This window comes from Urocampus carinirostris, chromosome 20 (assembly GCF_059441175.1).
Source record: "Urocampus carinirostris isolate Australia breed hairy pipefish chromosome 20, RoL_Ucar_1.0, whole genome shotgun sequence".
Taxonomy (NCBI): domain Eukaryota; kingdom Metazoa; phylum Chordata; class Actinopteri; order Syngnathiformes; family Syngnathidae; genus Urocampus; species Urocampus carinirostris.
Genome location: NC_142368.1, coordinates 6,978,496 through 6,994,435, shown reverse-complemented (window position 1 = coordinate 6,994,435; position 15,940 = coordinate 6,978,496). Strand labels below are relative to the sequence as shown.

The 15,940-nt window shown below is 40.4% G+C and overlaps 2 protein-coding genes, 1 long non-coding RNA gene and 1 pseudogene across 9 annotated transcripts in view; all 4 read left to right on the top strand.

Annotated features, from left to right (window-relative positions):
• LOC148346107 (uncharacterized) overlaps positions 1-15,940 on the top strand; it is a 255,697-nt gene that overhangs the window by 52,841 nt on the left and 186,916 nt on the right. The gene's annotated exons all lie outside the window — the stretch shown is intronic.
• Positions 517-8,019, top strand: actr10 (actin related protein 10). Its single transcript, XM_088325734.1, has 13 exons — positions 517-708; positions 1,995-2,067; positions 2,163-2,245; positions 2,325-2,433; positions 2,500-2,607; positions 2,706-2,773; positions 2,857-2,936; positions 4,661-4,696; positions 4,922-5,001; positions 5,083-5,156; positions 5,725-5,806; positions 7,291-7,492; positions 7,566-8,019. The coding sequence occupies exons 1-13, from the start codon at positions 632-634 to the stop codon at positions 7,745-7,747; spliced, it is 1,254 nt and encodes a 417-aa protein (XP_088181860.1). The 5' UTR covers positions 517-631; the 3' UTR covers positions 7,748-8,019.
• LOC148346117 (U2 spliceosomal RNA) lies at positions 3,904-4,020 on the top strand (annotated as a pseudogene).
• Positions 11,111-15,873, top strand: cipcb (CLOCK-interacting pacemaker b). 7 transcript variants are annotated; one of them, XM_088324498.1, is made up of 5 exons: positions 11,111-11,217; positions 12,889-12,929; positions 13,121-13,303; positions 13,378-13,541; positions 14,011-15,873. In XM_088324498.1, exons 3-5 carry the CDS (start codon positions 13,192-13,194, stop codon positions 14,716-14,718), a joined length of 984 nt encoding a protein of 327 aa, XP_088180624.1. In that variant the 5' UTR covers positions 11,111-11,217; positions 12,889-12,929; positions 13,121-13,191; the 3' UTR covers positions 14,719-15,873. The 7 variants fall into 7 exon arrangements, with proteins under 7 accessions (XP_088180624.1, XP_088180621.1, XP_088180625.1 ...); XM_088324499.1 differs by having other exon boundaries at positions 11,121-11,217; positions 12,886-12,929; XM_088324501.1 differs by having other exon boundaries at positions 11,122-11,217; positions 12,889-12,965.

Genomic DNA, 15,940 nt, shown 5'->3' with positions numbered 1-15,940 from the left:
CATTTATTTTTATAAATTTGGCATTCAGTCCGCTAGAATCTGGTGCAATGTGAGTAGTAAGGTGCTTCGCTAACCTCCAAAAAATAAGATAAAGTACCTTGCACTGACATTAATTTAAATTGATCGTTTTATATATTTTTTATTTAATTTATAAACGAATAGACAGTAGGGTTTACCGTCGGTCAGGCGCCTTTTTAAACAGGCGCATTCATTTTCCACAAGTAAGCAAATCAAATAATTAAATTGATACTAAACGTAATATATTCCGACAATATCAAAATGTGCAGTTTAATGAAAATATTATGTCCAAATGTTGGTTAGCAAGATAGTGTCAACAGTGGGCTAATGGTAGAGCTAAACGGTTATTGTTTTTTTTTGTTTTTGTTTTGTTTTGTTTTTTACATTAAAAAAATAGAAATAAATGCCAAACACATTCACAAAACTAAAAAAGAAAAAATATATATTAATAAATTTAGTAGATTCCAAAATGTCACAAGCGCCGAGTCGTGACGTCATCACATATGTCAAGACCCACCCCTAGCCAGACGTGAAAAAAAGGATTCTAGAAACAATGCCAAAAGAGAGCGTCGACGCCAATTAAAGTGTTTTTATCCAAATTGAACAATTTAAGATGCCCTTATTTGATGGTCTTGGTAGCGGAGCGGAAAAGACAGCAATCGTTATCGACCTGGGAGCGGCGTACACAAAGTGAGTGTTAATCGTTAGCACCCTGCTAGCTAGCGTTGCTAATACCTTCGTGGCGCTACATTGAAATATATGATTTATTTTATATTTTTGAAAGCCGTCATGTCATTTGAAAAAGCTGCTATCCGGTTAAATTTTGGTTTAAAATTCGTTTTAGCGAATGCACAGCATAATGATACAATATACGTCGTCTTCGTTATTTCAGCTTTAGTGTTTTCTCTAAGAACTTTGCTATTCATCTGTTATCAAATCTTAAAAGTTAGCTTCGAATTTAACACCATTTTGTCTTATTAAACGTATTATAGTTTTCTTAGCAAGTTGTATCAAACATGAGTACATGTCTCAAGGCGCTAATCACAAGCTCCAGATGACTAATAAAGACTTCTTTGTCCCGAAGCTTACTGCACAATTCTAGTGACCTTATTTTTAACAGTACACCGCCGCCATACGACATTATCCCAGCCATCTCCAGGCAGTGGGCAGGGGAAACCTATGGTGATTAGCTAATTGCATCGGAACCTCTAGTACCGCAGATTAAAATTGCATATACGTGCTATTTATATAAGTAATATGAAATATACATGTGAAGGAAAAATACAATGTTGTTAAACTTTGGTGTGACTTGAGCTGGTTGAATGGAGTAGACGCTGGATGCAAAGGGGAGGAGGCGACAGCAACGCTACATTAAAAATGAAACCCTTATTAAACCGTCCACTTAGAAGACTTTCTTGCTTTAATCGCTCCCTTGTTTTTAATAGTGGATTGGTTATGACCTTGCAACTTCGCGAGGGTAGCGATCCGTGTGCCCTTTTTGTATTTCTTGATCATCACAAGCTTTGTTTCCATGGTGACGATTTTACCCCTCTCTTTGTTATCACTGCAACCCTTGGGACTTACAGTGTATAACTACAGTTCATAAATGCGTTCTTGTTTTTCCCTTGCTCAAAGTCTTTACGAAGCGTAGGAGATTCTGAACACAATGAAGACAAAGGCATTGTGGGAGGTAGTTTAACCAATAGCATTCTCATGACCCTCATATTATATGACATTGACTAATGGGAGACAGGCAATAAAGAAACGTAACTCGTCATAGACACGAACACTGAAAAGTTAGAATTTCTTGTTATCGTAATTGTTTGTAAAGAAGGGATGGGAACCATCTTATTCCACACTGTGAACATCGTAAGGTGGGGTCATTGTATCCTGGAGTTCTAATGTGTGTGTGTGTGTGTGTGTGTATATGTAATATATACATTATATAAATTCTATATATATTTGTTATTTTGTAGATGCGGCTTTGCAGGGGAAACGGGGCCCAGGTTCATCATTCCGAGCGAGATCCGGAAGCCGGGACAGCAGCAGGTCAGCAATCTCATCACGGAACTCCTTTTCATCTTAAGAGAGATCTGTATTGTTTTGTTTTTGGTTGGTATCCTTTAACTGATGTGTGTGATCAGGCAACCAAAGTGGTTCAGTACAACATCAATACAGAAGAGCTCTATGTCATCCTCAAAGAGTTTATCCACACTCTGTACTTCAGGTAAGCATTTTTTGTTAAAAATGGAATTAAAAAAAAAGATAACACGAGTACCTTTTTTCTAAACATTCCCAATCTTAAGACATCTGCTGGTGAATCCTCGCGACAGAAGAGTGGTCATTATCGAGTCCATCCTCTGCCCATCTCACTTCCGGGAGACGCTCACCAAAGTTTTCTTCAAGCAGTTTGAGGTACGGCAGATTTGAAAACACGACCAGCAACGCAGTTTATTTTATTCATGTTTTTTCTTCGTCCAGGTGCCCTCGGTCCTGTTTGCACCGAGTCATCTCATGGCCATCATGACCTTGGGTGTCAACTCGGCCCTGGTGATGGATTGTGGCCACACGGAGACGCTGGTGCTTCCTGTGTCCTTTCTTTCTAACGGGCGTTGAATTCACTGTTAAAATATACACAGAACTTGTACTTTTTTGTGTATCTTCAAACGCCTTAACTCAATCGTCAGGTTTATGAGTGCACTCTGATCCTGCCTGCTTGGGAGGCTCTGCCATTGGGTGGAAAAGCCATTCACAAGTGAGTTTTTTTATGTCCTGTATCTTACACTTATGCATTCACAAGAAAGTCGAATTAATGGGGTATATTTGCATTTATTTTAGAGAATTAGACGGACTTTTGGTGGAACAGTGCACCGTGGATACAGACACTGCAACTGGACAATGTGTACCCGCCGTGATTGGTGTGTAAGACTGTTTTCATAGCCAGCATTTATTCCCTTTTGCCATGAAACGTTATCAACTGCATTTTAGCACTCCTCTCTGGTTGAGTTGGGCACACGAGAGAAAACAGCACAAAGAATAGATTTTTCATTGTTTTTATTAAATAATGGGGGGGTAGCCAACATGTTTTCCCTTGTGGCATGAAACATTATCAACTATTTTCTATACAGTCATTTACAGCATATATAAGGGGTCGGGAACCTATTTCTCTTTTCATTAGTACATATTGCTCGGAGATAAAATAGAACTGCTTCATGCAGAACCGATCGTCACACATGCGAAGCCAAGGCAAGACCCACAGAGTAAGGGTGCCAAGGTGTCACCCACAGACCCCCGCTGTGGCTGTAAATCGCTAAATAGAAGCTCATTAAACAAGCTATGTTCATTGTGGAGACACATTATGATGCGAAGCCACAGAACAAGCTTTAACCCAAAACAAACGTTTTACCTAGAAGCTCTAGCAAAGAATGTAGAGCAATTTGATTGGGTGAGCGGTATGAATGGGCGGAGCTATACACTGGGCAGGCCCACTCCCCCTCGATCAGCGCCGTCTGCACTGAAGGTAAATACGTTGCTATCTTTTTTCTCAGTATTTTGACATTTTTACAGAAGAACTTTGCTCGCACCTTTTTTTGAATGATTTTTTTGGACGAAAATTACATTGAAAATGAGCCTCAACAGTGTTAAGTAACTGCAAGAGAGAGGCGAATTTTAAGTGATATATTTCTATTGATATGGGGCACTGGCTCGTGCATTATTATTTCATACTTACCTGGCAGGGGAGATACCATGATCATGAAGGTGGATGTCAACTGTGGTCCTGGATTTGTGTACTAACTATGAAGTTGGCTTTATAGCGTATTATGAAATTCACGGTAAGCCGTCCTCATCTTTGATGCCAGGTCCTTAGCTTGGCCTGCTAGGACCTTAACTTGGCCGCTTGGCCTTTTGATTTTTGCATTCCGGAGATGGAATAAGAGCTTGCTCTGTCCACTCCACGCATCGGCCCGGTATTGCAGTACCTCCGGGAACGGTGCATTCGCAATGATCGCAACATGGCTTTAGGGCTAGGACCTTAGCTTGGCCTTTTGGCTGAGAGTAAGTGTCCCGTCTCCTAGGCTTTGTAGCGTATAATGAACTGACCGATAACGAATAATGGATAATGAATAACGAAGATAGAACAATAACCCTTAAAAACCCCCCCGTGCATTATTATTTCATAGATTTGATCAAACCGTCAAACATAACACAGTGAATTAAAATGTGCTGAATAATTCGCTTTTATTCTGGAAAACGGGTTTGGGGGTAAAATATATGGTGTGTCTCTTTAAAAATATATTTTTGCTTTTATGGTATCTGTATGATTGGATTATAGCACCCTCTTCTGGCCAATTCGGGCACACTAGGGAGAAGAAGCACAAAATAATGTATCATAATATATACTTTTTATTTTTTTTGTTCCCTCTTGCAAAACTTAATGTTTTCTTCCTCACTTAGGGTATATTTTAACATCTTCTCTCTTTGTGTCTTCTTTACTGCATTTAAGCATCATCTTCTGGCCAAGTTGGGCAGAGGGAGCAAAATAGAATGCTCATATGTATATATGTATATACATATATATGTATTTTTGTCAATAATCAGGAGTTTAGTATCTAATATTGTGTTTTGCATTCCTTTCTTTTAGGTACCATCCCAGAAGAGACTGTGGAAGACATTAAAGGTGAACAAAACAAACGTATTTTATTTTGTCTCATCTTCATTTGTGAACTAATATAAATTTGAGTCTAGTCTGTATTTAGTTAAAAAAAAATTCCCAGTTGCTGCAGTTGTGATTATTGTTTGTTCAAGCTTTTTTATTGCTTTAAATATTTGCGTTTTAATGATACCAACTATAAAAACAATAAGGAAACGTTCTTTCTCATCCATCTGCTTTGCCCTGGCCCAGTCAGAACATGTTTTGTCAGTGACCTCCAGAGAGGCCTCAAACTCCAGGCGGCCAAGTTCAACATGGACGGTTCGGCCGAGGTGAGGAACACCCAAATAATCTCATAAAGAACACGTTGAATTGAGTGTACATACAAGACAACGTTTTGTTTGTGTCCGTAGCGTCCGGCTCCACCTCCAGATGTCGACTATCCTCTGGATGGTGAAAAAATCCTGCATATCAAGGGATCTATTAGGTGACATGTCAATTTATTCATTTATATTTTGTTGCTGGAATGAACGTGACTCTCCCCACTTACTGTCAAATAGCATTGTAGCTCATCTAGATCAGGGTTCACCTACATGGTTTTTGCGGATCAGAAGCGGTTCTGAAAATAGCTCACCACTGATGGGTCTTTGTAGTTTCCTAGGAGATTGGATTACCCACTGGCATGAAAAAGCATTGACATGCTCAGTGTCTTTAATTAGATGATCAATTAAAATGTTTTAAATTAACTTATATTTTATATATGTCAGACCCTTACACAAGGCAGATTTTCAAGTGGTTGTCTGAGCCTATTTCTTACTATTCATCAAAGTTCTAATAACTTGATAATAACATTGTAACAACTTAGTAACTGTAAGTAGATGTGTTTTGATTTTAATCATTCATATCAAACTGTTAGCCCTTAGCGCTAATCAGTCACAAAAAAAGCAACTCTCCGCCTTCAAAATGGTTGCTGGCCCCGCTCTAGATCCAAATGCCATATTTACTCTTTGGCGACTTAGTCCTGACCATGAGGAATGGTGTACATTATTTTCCAGGGATTCTCTGATGGAGATTCTGTTTGAGCAGGACAATGAAGAGAAGAGCGTGGCCTCGCTCATACTTGACGCCTTGGTGAAGGTATGCTGAGAAATATCGCTTGTAGCTAGTATTTTAACTGCACCCAGTTTTAAGAACGATTCGATCCGTAAAATGGGCATGAATTTGGATTATTGATTAGAAGTCCAACAACTAATCAATGTCGGCAGTAGCTCAGTCTTGGGATCAAGGGATCCCAGTTCAAATCCCGGCTCGTCCGTGTTACATGTCGAAGTGTCTTTGGGTAAGACACTGAACCCCTAATACCCCCAAAAAGCAGGTTAGCGCCTTACATGGCTGCAAGGCCGCTATTGGGAAATGTGGAGCACATTGTAAAGCGCTTTGGGAAGTCATTGACTTGAAAAGCGCTATATAAATGCAGATCATTTCATGTCATGGACGACCAATGGGATATTAGAGAAATCAACAATTTTATGGTAAAATAATTGTTTATATATACCCCAAATTACAAAAAAAAGAAATGTTCTCAATTTAATTTTAATTGTACAGCTATTTTTGCGTTAAATCAAACCAACTTTTCGCTAATGGTGGTAATACAATGAATTTGTCGCAATAAAGTCAATTTCATATTTGTCATCTACTATTACTGCTCAGCACGCAAGAGTAGGTGTTATTAGTAAAAACAAAAATATTGACAATTTTGGGGATCACTTAAAAACAAATTATTTCGGAGTCCAGCAATTTGCCGTTACTTTGGAAAATACTGCTCAACATCTTTGCCTATTTTCTGATACAATACGGTCCAAGCAGGTAACTAAATTGATAACGAATGTGTGTGGGGTTTTTCTATCAAAAAATATGAAATAAATGCAAATGAAATTTGGCAGTGAAGGATGTAGCCTCAGCTTTAGTAGTTTGAACTAATGTAATAATATTGCTGATGAAAGACACTTTTATATTATTGTTTATATTATTGTTTATTGTTAAAAACTTGTCATAGCTCCCACTTGAGTTTGAATAGCGTGGTGAGTTTGCTCAGATGTAAAACTGCATTCACTTAGCTGTTAAAATAAACCAGCTAAAAAAAAATAAAAATCAGTCAACAAAAAAATCACATTGACTGCAGTTGTGACTTGTTTATTTAAGCTTTTTTTTACTGCTAAAAGTATCTTTTGAATTGTAATAATACTAACCATGAAAACAAAAAGGAAATCTTGTCCATCTGTTTTGCCCATAAAATACGTTCAATGCCAAACATGAAAATCATTTTTTCTTATTGTTTTTGAACAAATGTGTTATAATGTGAAAAAATTATCTTGTTATCCATGGTTTTAATTTGTAGGGTGGGCCGGATGATAAAGCATGGTATGGGAAAAACTATAGTAAGCTAAATAATGTAAGTGTACATTCTTTTCCTGATGCGGCCCGCCTGAGAACAGAAAGTTCGCAAGCAGAGTTTGACATGCAAGCACTACACAATACAGCGACATCTTGTGTTTAAGTAATACACACTGTCCCTTTAAGAGAAGAAATATAATCGGTCCTCCCCTCCGTCGCGACTCCAGTGCCCCATCGACACTCGCAAAGTTCTGTCGGAGAACCTGGTCGTGATCGGCGGCACGGCCATGCTGCCGGGCTTCCACCACCGTCTGCTGGCTGAGATTCGCATGCTGGCGGAGAAACCGAAATACCGCGAGGTCTTGGCTAGCAAGAACTTCCGTGTGCACTCGCCACCCGCCAAGCCCAACTGCACCGCTTGGCTCGGAGGTATGCCGCCCCCAATGATTTTTGAGTCACTTCATCTAAAATGGAATTCATTTTTGTCCAATTTCCCCCCAAGGCGCGATCTTTGGCGCGTTACAGGACATCCTCGGAAGTAGGTCGGTATCCCGGGATTACTACAACCAAACGGGGCGAATACCGGACTGGTGCTGCCTGAGCACTCCGCCGCCGGAGTCGCTGTACGAAGCCGGAAAGACGCCGACACCGCTCATGAAGCGAGCTTTCTCCACTGAGAAGTAAAACACATACACCACTAAAACGGTCTTCGAGTTAACCGCATCCTTGATTTTAAGCTGCTTCATATTTAAAATTCTATCAAAATGGCAGTGTTAATACAAGCTTGATGTTTAACTTTTTTAACCATCATAATGGTTTATGTTTATTTATTATTTGTACAAGTGATGTCTGCATAGTATGAACCATGGACCATAGTGGATGGGTTCAAGCTTTTTTCATTCAATCTGTAAATGCAGCCAATAAGAACCCCAATAAATGAGAACTTTAAAACAGGAGTTTTCTTTTTGCTGTTTATGTATATAGATGTACAATAGGCCTCTGGGATGCAGTGGCTCCGCCTTACGACGTTTTCACTTTACGGTGTGGAATGAAAAGGTTTTCTTCCTCTCTTTCCGGAAATTTCCCTTCTATACGTCATCAACAACCAATTATTTTGCATAAAAATCCAATTTTACAGTGTTCGTACGGCAAGGTACGTCTCCAAGATGCCTGTCACCTATTGAAATGCTGGCTTTGCTATTTATGTTTTCTAATTACAAAAATGCTTATATCCTATTGGCTGTAATACCTCCCACAATGCCTTCATCTTCATTTAGTTCAAAATATGTTGTGGTTCATAATGACTTTGCAACTCACCAACACAATACTGTATTTTTTGTACTGTGTTTATTTGTTGTCGATCCCAAAGCTTGCTCTTCACGCTTAAGCAAAAACATGAAAACAATGCAAACGAAGCTTGCAATCATCAAGAAATACAATGACGGTACACTTATTGCTATCATTCCCAAGTTGCGTAGCCATAACCAATTAACGATTGTGACTATTATTATAAATTTAATGGTGATTAAAGCAAAGAAACCTTTAAGGGCATGACAATCCTCAAAAGTAGGTTTTATTTTTAATCCTCTGTTGCAGTCTCCTCACCTCCTGTGCATCCGCCCCCTTACTCTACTCGTCACACCAAAGATAGACAACATGTCACTTTTCCTTTTCATGCATATTAATTAGTGATGTTATTTACTAGTAATCCTAAACATGTACGTATATTTAATAGAAGTAGAACAGAACGCATTAGATATGCATTACCATAGATTTCTATCCCCTGCTATACGGCTTCACTTTGTTATCCCCATGTCACAACAGATTTATGTGGGCTCGGTACCTTGAAAATGAAACGAGACACAGCACTTTTGTTCGAGTAGTAGCCGCCAGATGGCGCCTTATCTATTTTCTCGCTTCTGTTGGCAACCTCTGCACCAGTGGGATCATGTTTCTTTGAGTCTGGAATACTGGTTCATCGAGTAACATAACTATGACTTGTGTTTACGTGGATAGAGTTTGCTTTGCCCCCAAGGGATTTTAATTGGTCTAAGTAGGACTTTGGGGAAGGTAATTCAAAAGTGAAGTATTAATCCGGTGGACGCACAAAACTGAAAAATTGCAAATTGCCTTTTTTTTATGGAAAGAAATCTGGAAAGACGACGCATTGCACTGATATTTTTGTGACTTGCATTATAAAATGACTTACTGGGCAGGGTTTACTTTAGTTTTCTTTATTGATTGATTTAACTTTATTCGTTAATGCAAAGACACTAGCATTAGCAGCTAGCAGCCATCTCCAAAACACAACAGTAGTTGGATGTCCATGAAATTGCCATTTGCTGCAAATGATTGAGCATCAACGTCTGTTGTCATGTTAAGCTGTTATTTTTCATATTCAAACAGAGTTACAACTTTGTATTTATTATTGAATATAACTGAATAATTCAGACATGATCATACAACTTATTATTACCATGTATTTTGGCCTTGAATGTGATCAGGTCAACCCTGTGTGGGCTGGTTGAATAAAAGCTTATTATACAGTGGAAATGTACTAAAAGTTTTGATTTCCTTAAGTTTTGATTCTCTGGACTGCCCTTTCAGTATAAGAGTCTTTGCACTTGTGAATTTCAATCACCATTGTTCTTTAGCTAGTTTCTTCCCGGGATATTCTGTAATAAAAACTCTGAAGGAAATGCTCATCTCTCCAGCCCTTATTTTGACATAATTTGTCTCCTCACAACCCGGATGTAGAATAAGTCATAGTGAAAAATAAAATTTTCTTCACTTCTAAATGCTTTCAGTATTATAGTGATTTTCAGTCATTTTAGTCTTTGCACTTGTGAATTTCTACAGCTGTATTATGTAGTTCATTTGTGCCCAGAATATTTTGTGATAAAGACCTTGAAAGAAACTGCTCCTCTCTTCATCTTTTATTTTGACTACAACCCCGATATAAAGAAGTTTGTGCAGCAAGGAAAGAGTTTTCTTCTTCATTTTTAAGTCTTCCACTATAATAAGACGGCAGTCTTAATCTTTGCACTTGTGAATGTCTACAGCCATTAATCTGTAGATAATTTGTGCCCGGAATATTCTGTAAGAAAAACGTGAAAGGAATCCCTCATATCTCACATTTTAATTATGACCGACCTGCTGTGTCCTAAACCGGTTATAAACGAAGAAGGAAGAAAAGAGCTTTGTTTTTTACTTGTAAAGGGATTCCACTGGCTTATGCGTAGCGGTTATGTTGGCAAAAATATGTTCCTTTCCTCAGATGGTTAGTTGTGCCTTGCAATTGTTTTATTTTTATTTCCCCCCTAATTTGTGTATGTTCTCTTGTTTGACGTCCCGGGATGTTGAGTGGGTGGGCAGAAAAACAGGACTTGTCGTACGTTGAAAGTTTTTACTATATTTTAGTGTCTGAAAGTGCTATACAAATACATTTTGATTTGTTAATCATTTACTTTTTGATCTGAACATGTGAGCACTTTCTGTCCTCAGCCACCGTGCATTTTTATGACACCAGAGAATAGAAGCTCGGGTTAGACGAGCGTGGTTATTATGTAATAAGCCACAAAATCGCAACCCCGAAACCACGTCATCCGATCTCCTGATGGTACATGAGATGTTGTGTAGTACCGCGCGCCACCTGAGCTCGATGTACTCGCAATGCCTCACATTGGGGCAGCAGTCACGTTTTTAAACGGCTGGCCGCGCTGGCCAATCAGGAGCCCGGGTCGTGACATTGTGGGCGGGCGTCTTGATGACGTCGCTGTAGTGGAGGTAAAGCTCCGCCTTCTACCATATATGGCAATACGTCTGTGTTTTCCTTCCTGCTTTAGAAACGTCTTCAACATTAAGTGGGGATATTATTCAAAACATGGTGGCATATTTTGATATGTTATTCCAATAAGGGACATTAAATGAAAAGTGACGGTGTTTTGTGGGCCGTTGGTGGCCTCGCATGTGACTGACAAGCGGGAGGCGGGGCTACCCGGTCTCGTGTACTGTACCGTGGAAAAGAGGGCTGACCCCCCCCCCCCCCCCCCCCCCTACACACAGACGGCAAAGCATCCGCCCGACGACCCTCCTGTCGCAAATTATCTCAAATAACGAACTACTTGTTATTCTCTTTCGTCGGAACCAAAAAAGTAAGTTTTTATTTTCTTCAACTATCATTCGTTACTTTTTATATTTCTTAATTTCACAACCTAGGCAAAATGCTAACGTTAGCCGTGGGTGCGTCGTCGAATTAGCAGCTAGCTAATCCGCAATGTGTTGCTTCGAGTTTTAAACGGTGTTTTATGTCGCTTTAAAACATTATTAAAAACATATAGTCGCCTTTTCTGTCCATAGAAATCGATTTGAATTCGTATCCATTCATAGAAACGTTATTGTGCCCGAGTCACTTAGTCTGTTAGGGGAGTTTGCATTATTATTACTGCGTGGAGCAGGAGAGATGTGTATATATGTACACTGTATATATAGATATACATATAAGTATTAACACAACGGGGAGATGCCGTTAAGATAATAAATTTGTTTCTATATTGGAATTGTACAGCTAAGGGGATAAAAGATACCCAACACATTATTATCCAAGGTCCTTGAATATCATAATTTGCTTATCTTGCAGGCAGCACTAACTCAGCAGACATAATTTCCATTTAAAATGGCTCCTTGTGTTTTATATTTTGTTTTCCCAACAAAGTCATGCACGTGAAGTGCATTTATCCCGAGCGTGTTTTCCTCCTTTCTGTACTTTTTATATACATCTTGCACGAAAATGTGAATGAGAATATTTAACTTTCTACTGTTGGGACCAATCTAGGAAAGTCATAGAGAGTTTTTTTCCGGTTTTTAACAACAAGGTGGCAGCTCATTTTGACCCCAGGACAATCGGAGTGTCAAGATGATCGGCAGGGTTTCCCCTGTGCTTCATAAGCTTTGGGACCACCAAGTTTTTGTCATGCTATCATTTAATACAGTGCTACCAAATATTAAGAATTTTAAGTACCTTTATACGCCAGTTTATGACGAATTATGAGATGTGAATTTTCTTTGAAAATCAGGGGGGGAATGCTTTTGATAATACGTTGATTGTTACATATTATCAAGATTATGGCACACACGAGTGCAGCGGCTATTTCCTCTCCAGCTACTCTATTTGTAATTCCAATCAGTTATATTTATACCAATATCGTGCAAAATGTATGTGTATGCAGCGGCTAATGGCTCTCCTGATAGTGTTTTATCTGTAATTCTAATATTAAATAACAATTATACAAATTTTCTACATTAAGTTATCATAAATTGCTACTTTGTTGTTTGCATTTATTGTTTATGTGATAACATTGTTTAAGAACCGCATACAACCTTAAAAATCATAGACGCTACCTGGAATATATCTTTGTAATCTGACAATTCTCCTTTTCCATTCTGATTTTCAATATTTAACTATGGTAATGTTCATATCCAGACTCCCTCCTCTCAACAACCAAATACCCCTTTCTAACCACGGACCTCTCCCCCATGCAGAAAAAAATATAAGCCATCGCACCAAGAACGGAATAAAATTAAGCCTTTGACAATATGAGGGTGATTCCTTGTTGTTGGCCCCCCAGGCTATGCAAGTTTTCTAGGGGAAACCCTACTAAGGTTTGATTGGTTGTTTGTGTCCTGTAGTTGAAATTTCTATTTACTAAAGATACAAATTTACATTATTGTACATTACGGATGCACCAATATTAAGGTTATGCCTCTATCGCGTATCGAAATGCTCCGATACTTCATTTCGGGTCTGACGGATACCTTCCTAGCAGATGGAGTAGCAGCCTTGTAAGCCATGTGGAGATGCCTTCAGGTAAACGACAACACCGACTGCACGATATGTTGTCTGGTAGGCCACAAAGCAGTGTTGTAGTTCTATAGTGTTTAAACTTTGGTCGAACACATATGTGTTTGATGTAAATGAAGAGTCATCACTTCTGACAAAATGGCGTATAAGCAGTGTGAAAGGTGTTTTAAGTATATCTTCTGTCTATTGATTCCCAGATGGATGGTGTAACATGCTGATGTAGATTTCAGTAGGCCTGTCTTATCAGTGGCAAAAGCAAAGCAAAGAGATGAGCGCTAAACGCAAGGCGGAAAGTGACACGCGGCCCGTCGCTAGGCCACACGCCATGAAGTCCCACGGCGGCCCCCGAGCCGACTCGGAACGGGATTCCGGATTCTCAGGTGCCTTTGTCGACTCGTCGGAAGCTTCGAGTGCGCAATCGGAACGATTTCTCTAATGACGAATGTCTCTTCAGATGCCTCCTCGGAGCATGCAAGCACCGTGGACAACACAGACTCCGAAGACTCACCGCGGCCTTCCGTGAGGCCGGTCTCACGAAGCTCCACCTCTGGGCGCCTCGCTGTGGTAGGGGGCTCGTACCCCTCCATGATCATCATGAACAATGTGCTTCTCAAACAGGTAGAAACGCACGTCAGTCATGTAACCCATATTGAGAAACTGTATGGCAAGTGAGGTCAAGGGTAGAATTGAAAACCTGCTTATCGTGCCTCCTTGAACATCCTGATCCAAAATGTTAGTTGCTATTTAGAATTCTAATTATTATTATAATGACGGTTTATCTTACACACCTTCAACAGTCCAGTGACCAGCCTATTTTTAGTTTTCTTTAGAGTCACTTTGAGGACTTGTACTGTCCTAAGAGGCATGGGAATAAATACATAAATTAAAAACTATACATTTTCGATAAGTCTAATGCAACCTAACATTTTAAGTGTTAGAAAGTCAAACATTTCCTATTACAATCAAACAGAAGGGCATTAATAGGATGCCAGAAGAGGCTTGTACTCCACACATGGAATCTGCTACTTTTAATATGGTGACATAATGGCAATATCACATCCCTGCTATAACTGTGTCATTTCGTCAGCCTGGGGACAACCCATCAGCCATGAAGCCCTGGAGCTTCCGCCCCTCCGTGGATGTGGTCCAGCAGCCCCAGGTGGTCTTTCTCCAGCCCGTCGTCTCTCGCCAAGCTTCCAAGGAGGCCTCCCGCCACAGGCGCCACAAAAAGTACCTCCCCATCCTCAAGTCCTATCCCAAGATCGCCCCGCACCCTGAGGGCTCTTCCTCGGGGAGGGGGACGGCCTCTTCCTCTTCTTCAGAGTCTGGCTCTCAGCAGGATCACAAAGAAAAAACGATCAAGAACCAGAGCCTCGCTTCGGTTCCACCCGAGGACACCCGAGCGCTTCCGACCCAGCTCCCCCAAATCACAAGCGAGGCGCCTTCGCCGGCCGTCAGCCAATCGGAATCCTCACCGTCTTCCTCTCCCTCCGTCAGCTGCACGGGAAGTTCCGCTCCAAACGAAGGCGATGACGACACCAGGCGGAAGCGCTTCTGCAACACGTACAACATTCTCAGCAAGTCGGGTTTGCTGGACATTACACTGCGTACAAAAGAGCTCCTGCGGCAGAACCGTCGCACGCAGGCTGACTTGGACCGCCTCCGGGAGCACACGGACCTTTTTTTGCGGGCGCTGAGCAGCGGGGACCCCGCTCTCTGCGACAAGTTGCAAGCTAGCATGCAAGAAGAAGACAAGAAGAAGGGGATGGCGATCACCATCTCTAAGGGGGATTAGGAGCTGGTTTTAGAGACAGATGGAGCCGGAGTAACGTAGCCTAAATTAGAACCTCGCTCGCTTTGGCCTACATTTTGGCCCACCGCATGCCCCGAGGCCCTGACTTTTTGTCGTGCTGACAAGAAAGCCACTGGGTCAAGAAATGTTTTTATGCATCACATTGATTTTATTCAGCTGTCAATCACAGGAACGAGTCATGCAACCATCAACAATTTCAAACCATTGCATCAACAATTTGGTCTTGCCTCCAAATTTCCACGATGACATCCATGAGAAAGGACACGAGTTGTTGCGGGGGAGACTTCAGTAGCTGGTCAAGTCCAGCGCACCTCAAGTGGCTTATTTTGTTTCACTTTACATGCAAGAGACTGGCATTTCTGATTTTTTTTTTGGGGGGGGTGGGGTCTGATATTCTTAAAAGTGTGGAAAAACAAAGGCAGCTAATGGGAATGGTCACAGGCCCGGTCATCAACCACTATGATTTTACATATTGTGGTGGCTACCCTAAAGAAATGATTTGGTGAAAAAGCAGCATTTTGGGCTGATGGTGTCCCAACAGATGTTTGGGTTCTGCCCACAACAAATTTGCTCTTCTTGAGTGGTGTTAGGTCACTGGTGATCATGCTTTGTAAGCACATCTGGAGAGTTTTAGGTTCTGCGTATGTAAATCAATTTTTCAGCATTCTTTCTACCAACCGTCACCATTTTTTTTTCTCGTTCAAAAATTTGGTAGTTCTTTTATTTGTGTCTCAAAATTCCACGGATGATTCGGGGAAGCTTTTGACCGGAGACTAAGTGATTGACGGTGTGTGTTGAAGAGGGGACACAACTATGTGTGAATGAATGTGAGTAAAGGGATACGTGTGTTTAAGTGCTAGTGAGTGATATTTAATCCTGCAGCTAAAAGGGCCACACAAGTCTAAATTGGGACCTGCTTTATTGATGGAAATATCTTCTCTTGTTTTTGGTTTTGGTCTGACTGTAACTTAATCAATGATCCTTCCCCTACTTATGAGGTAGGTCTTTAAATTTTCTTTTTTTAATTTTCTTTTTCTTTTCTTGTTTCTTCTTTTTTAGGCAAATCGTGTTTTTTCTGTCCTGTGATACTTTTGAGTCCATATGAAAATAAAAACGTGATTATGATTCATCCTGAAATGTGCCCTCAAAGATCCTATCACGACTCGACCGTCGCGAGGTCATATTTGTTGGCCATTTGGAGACA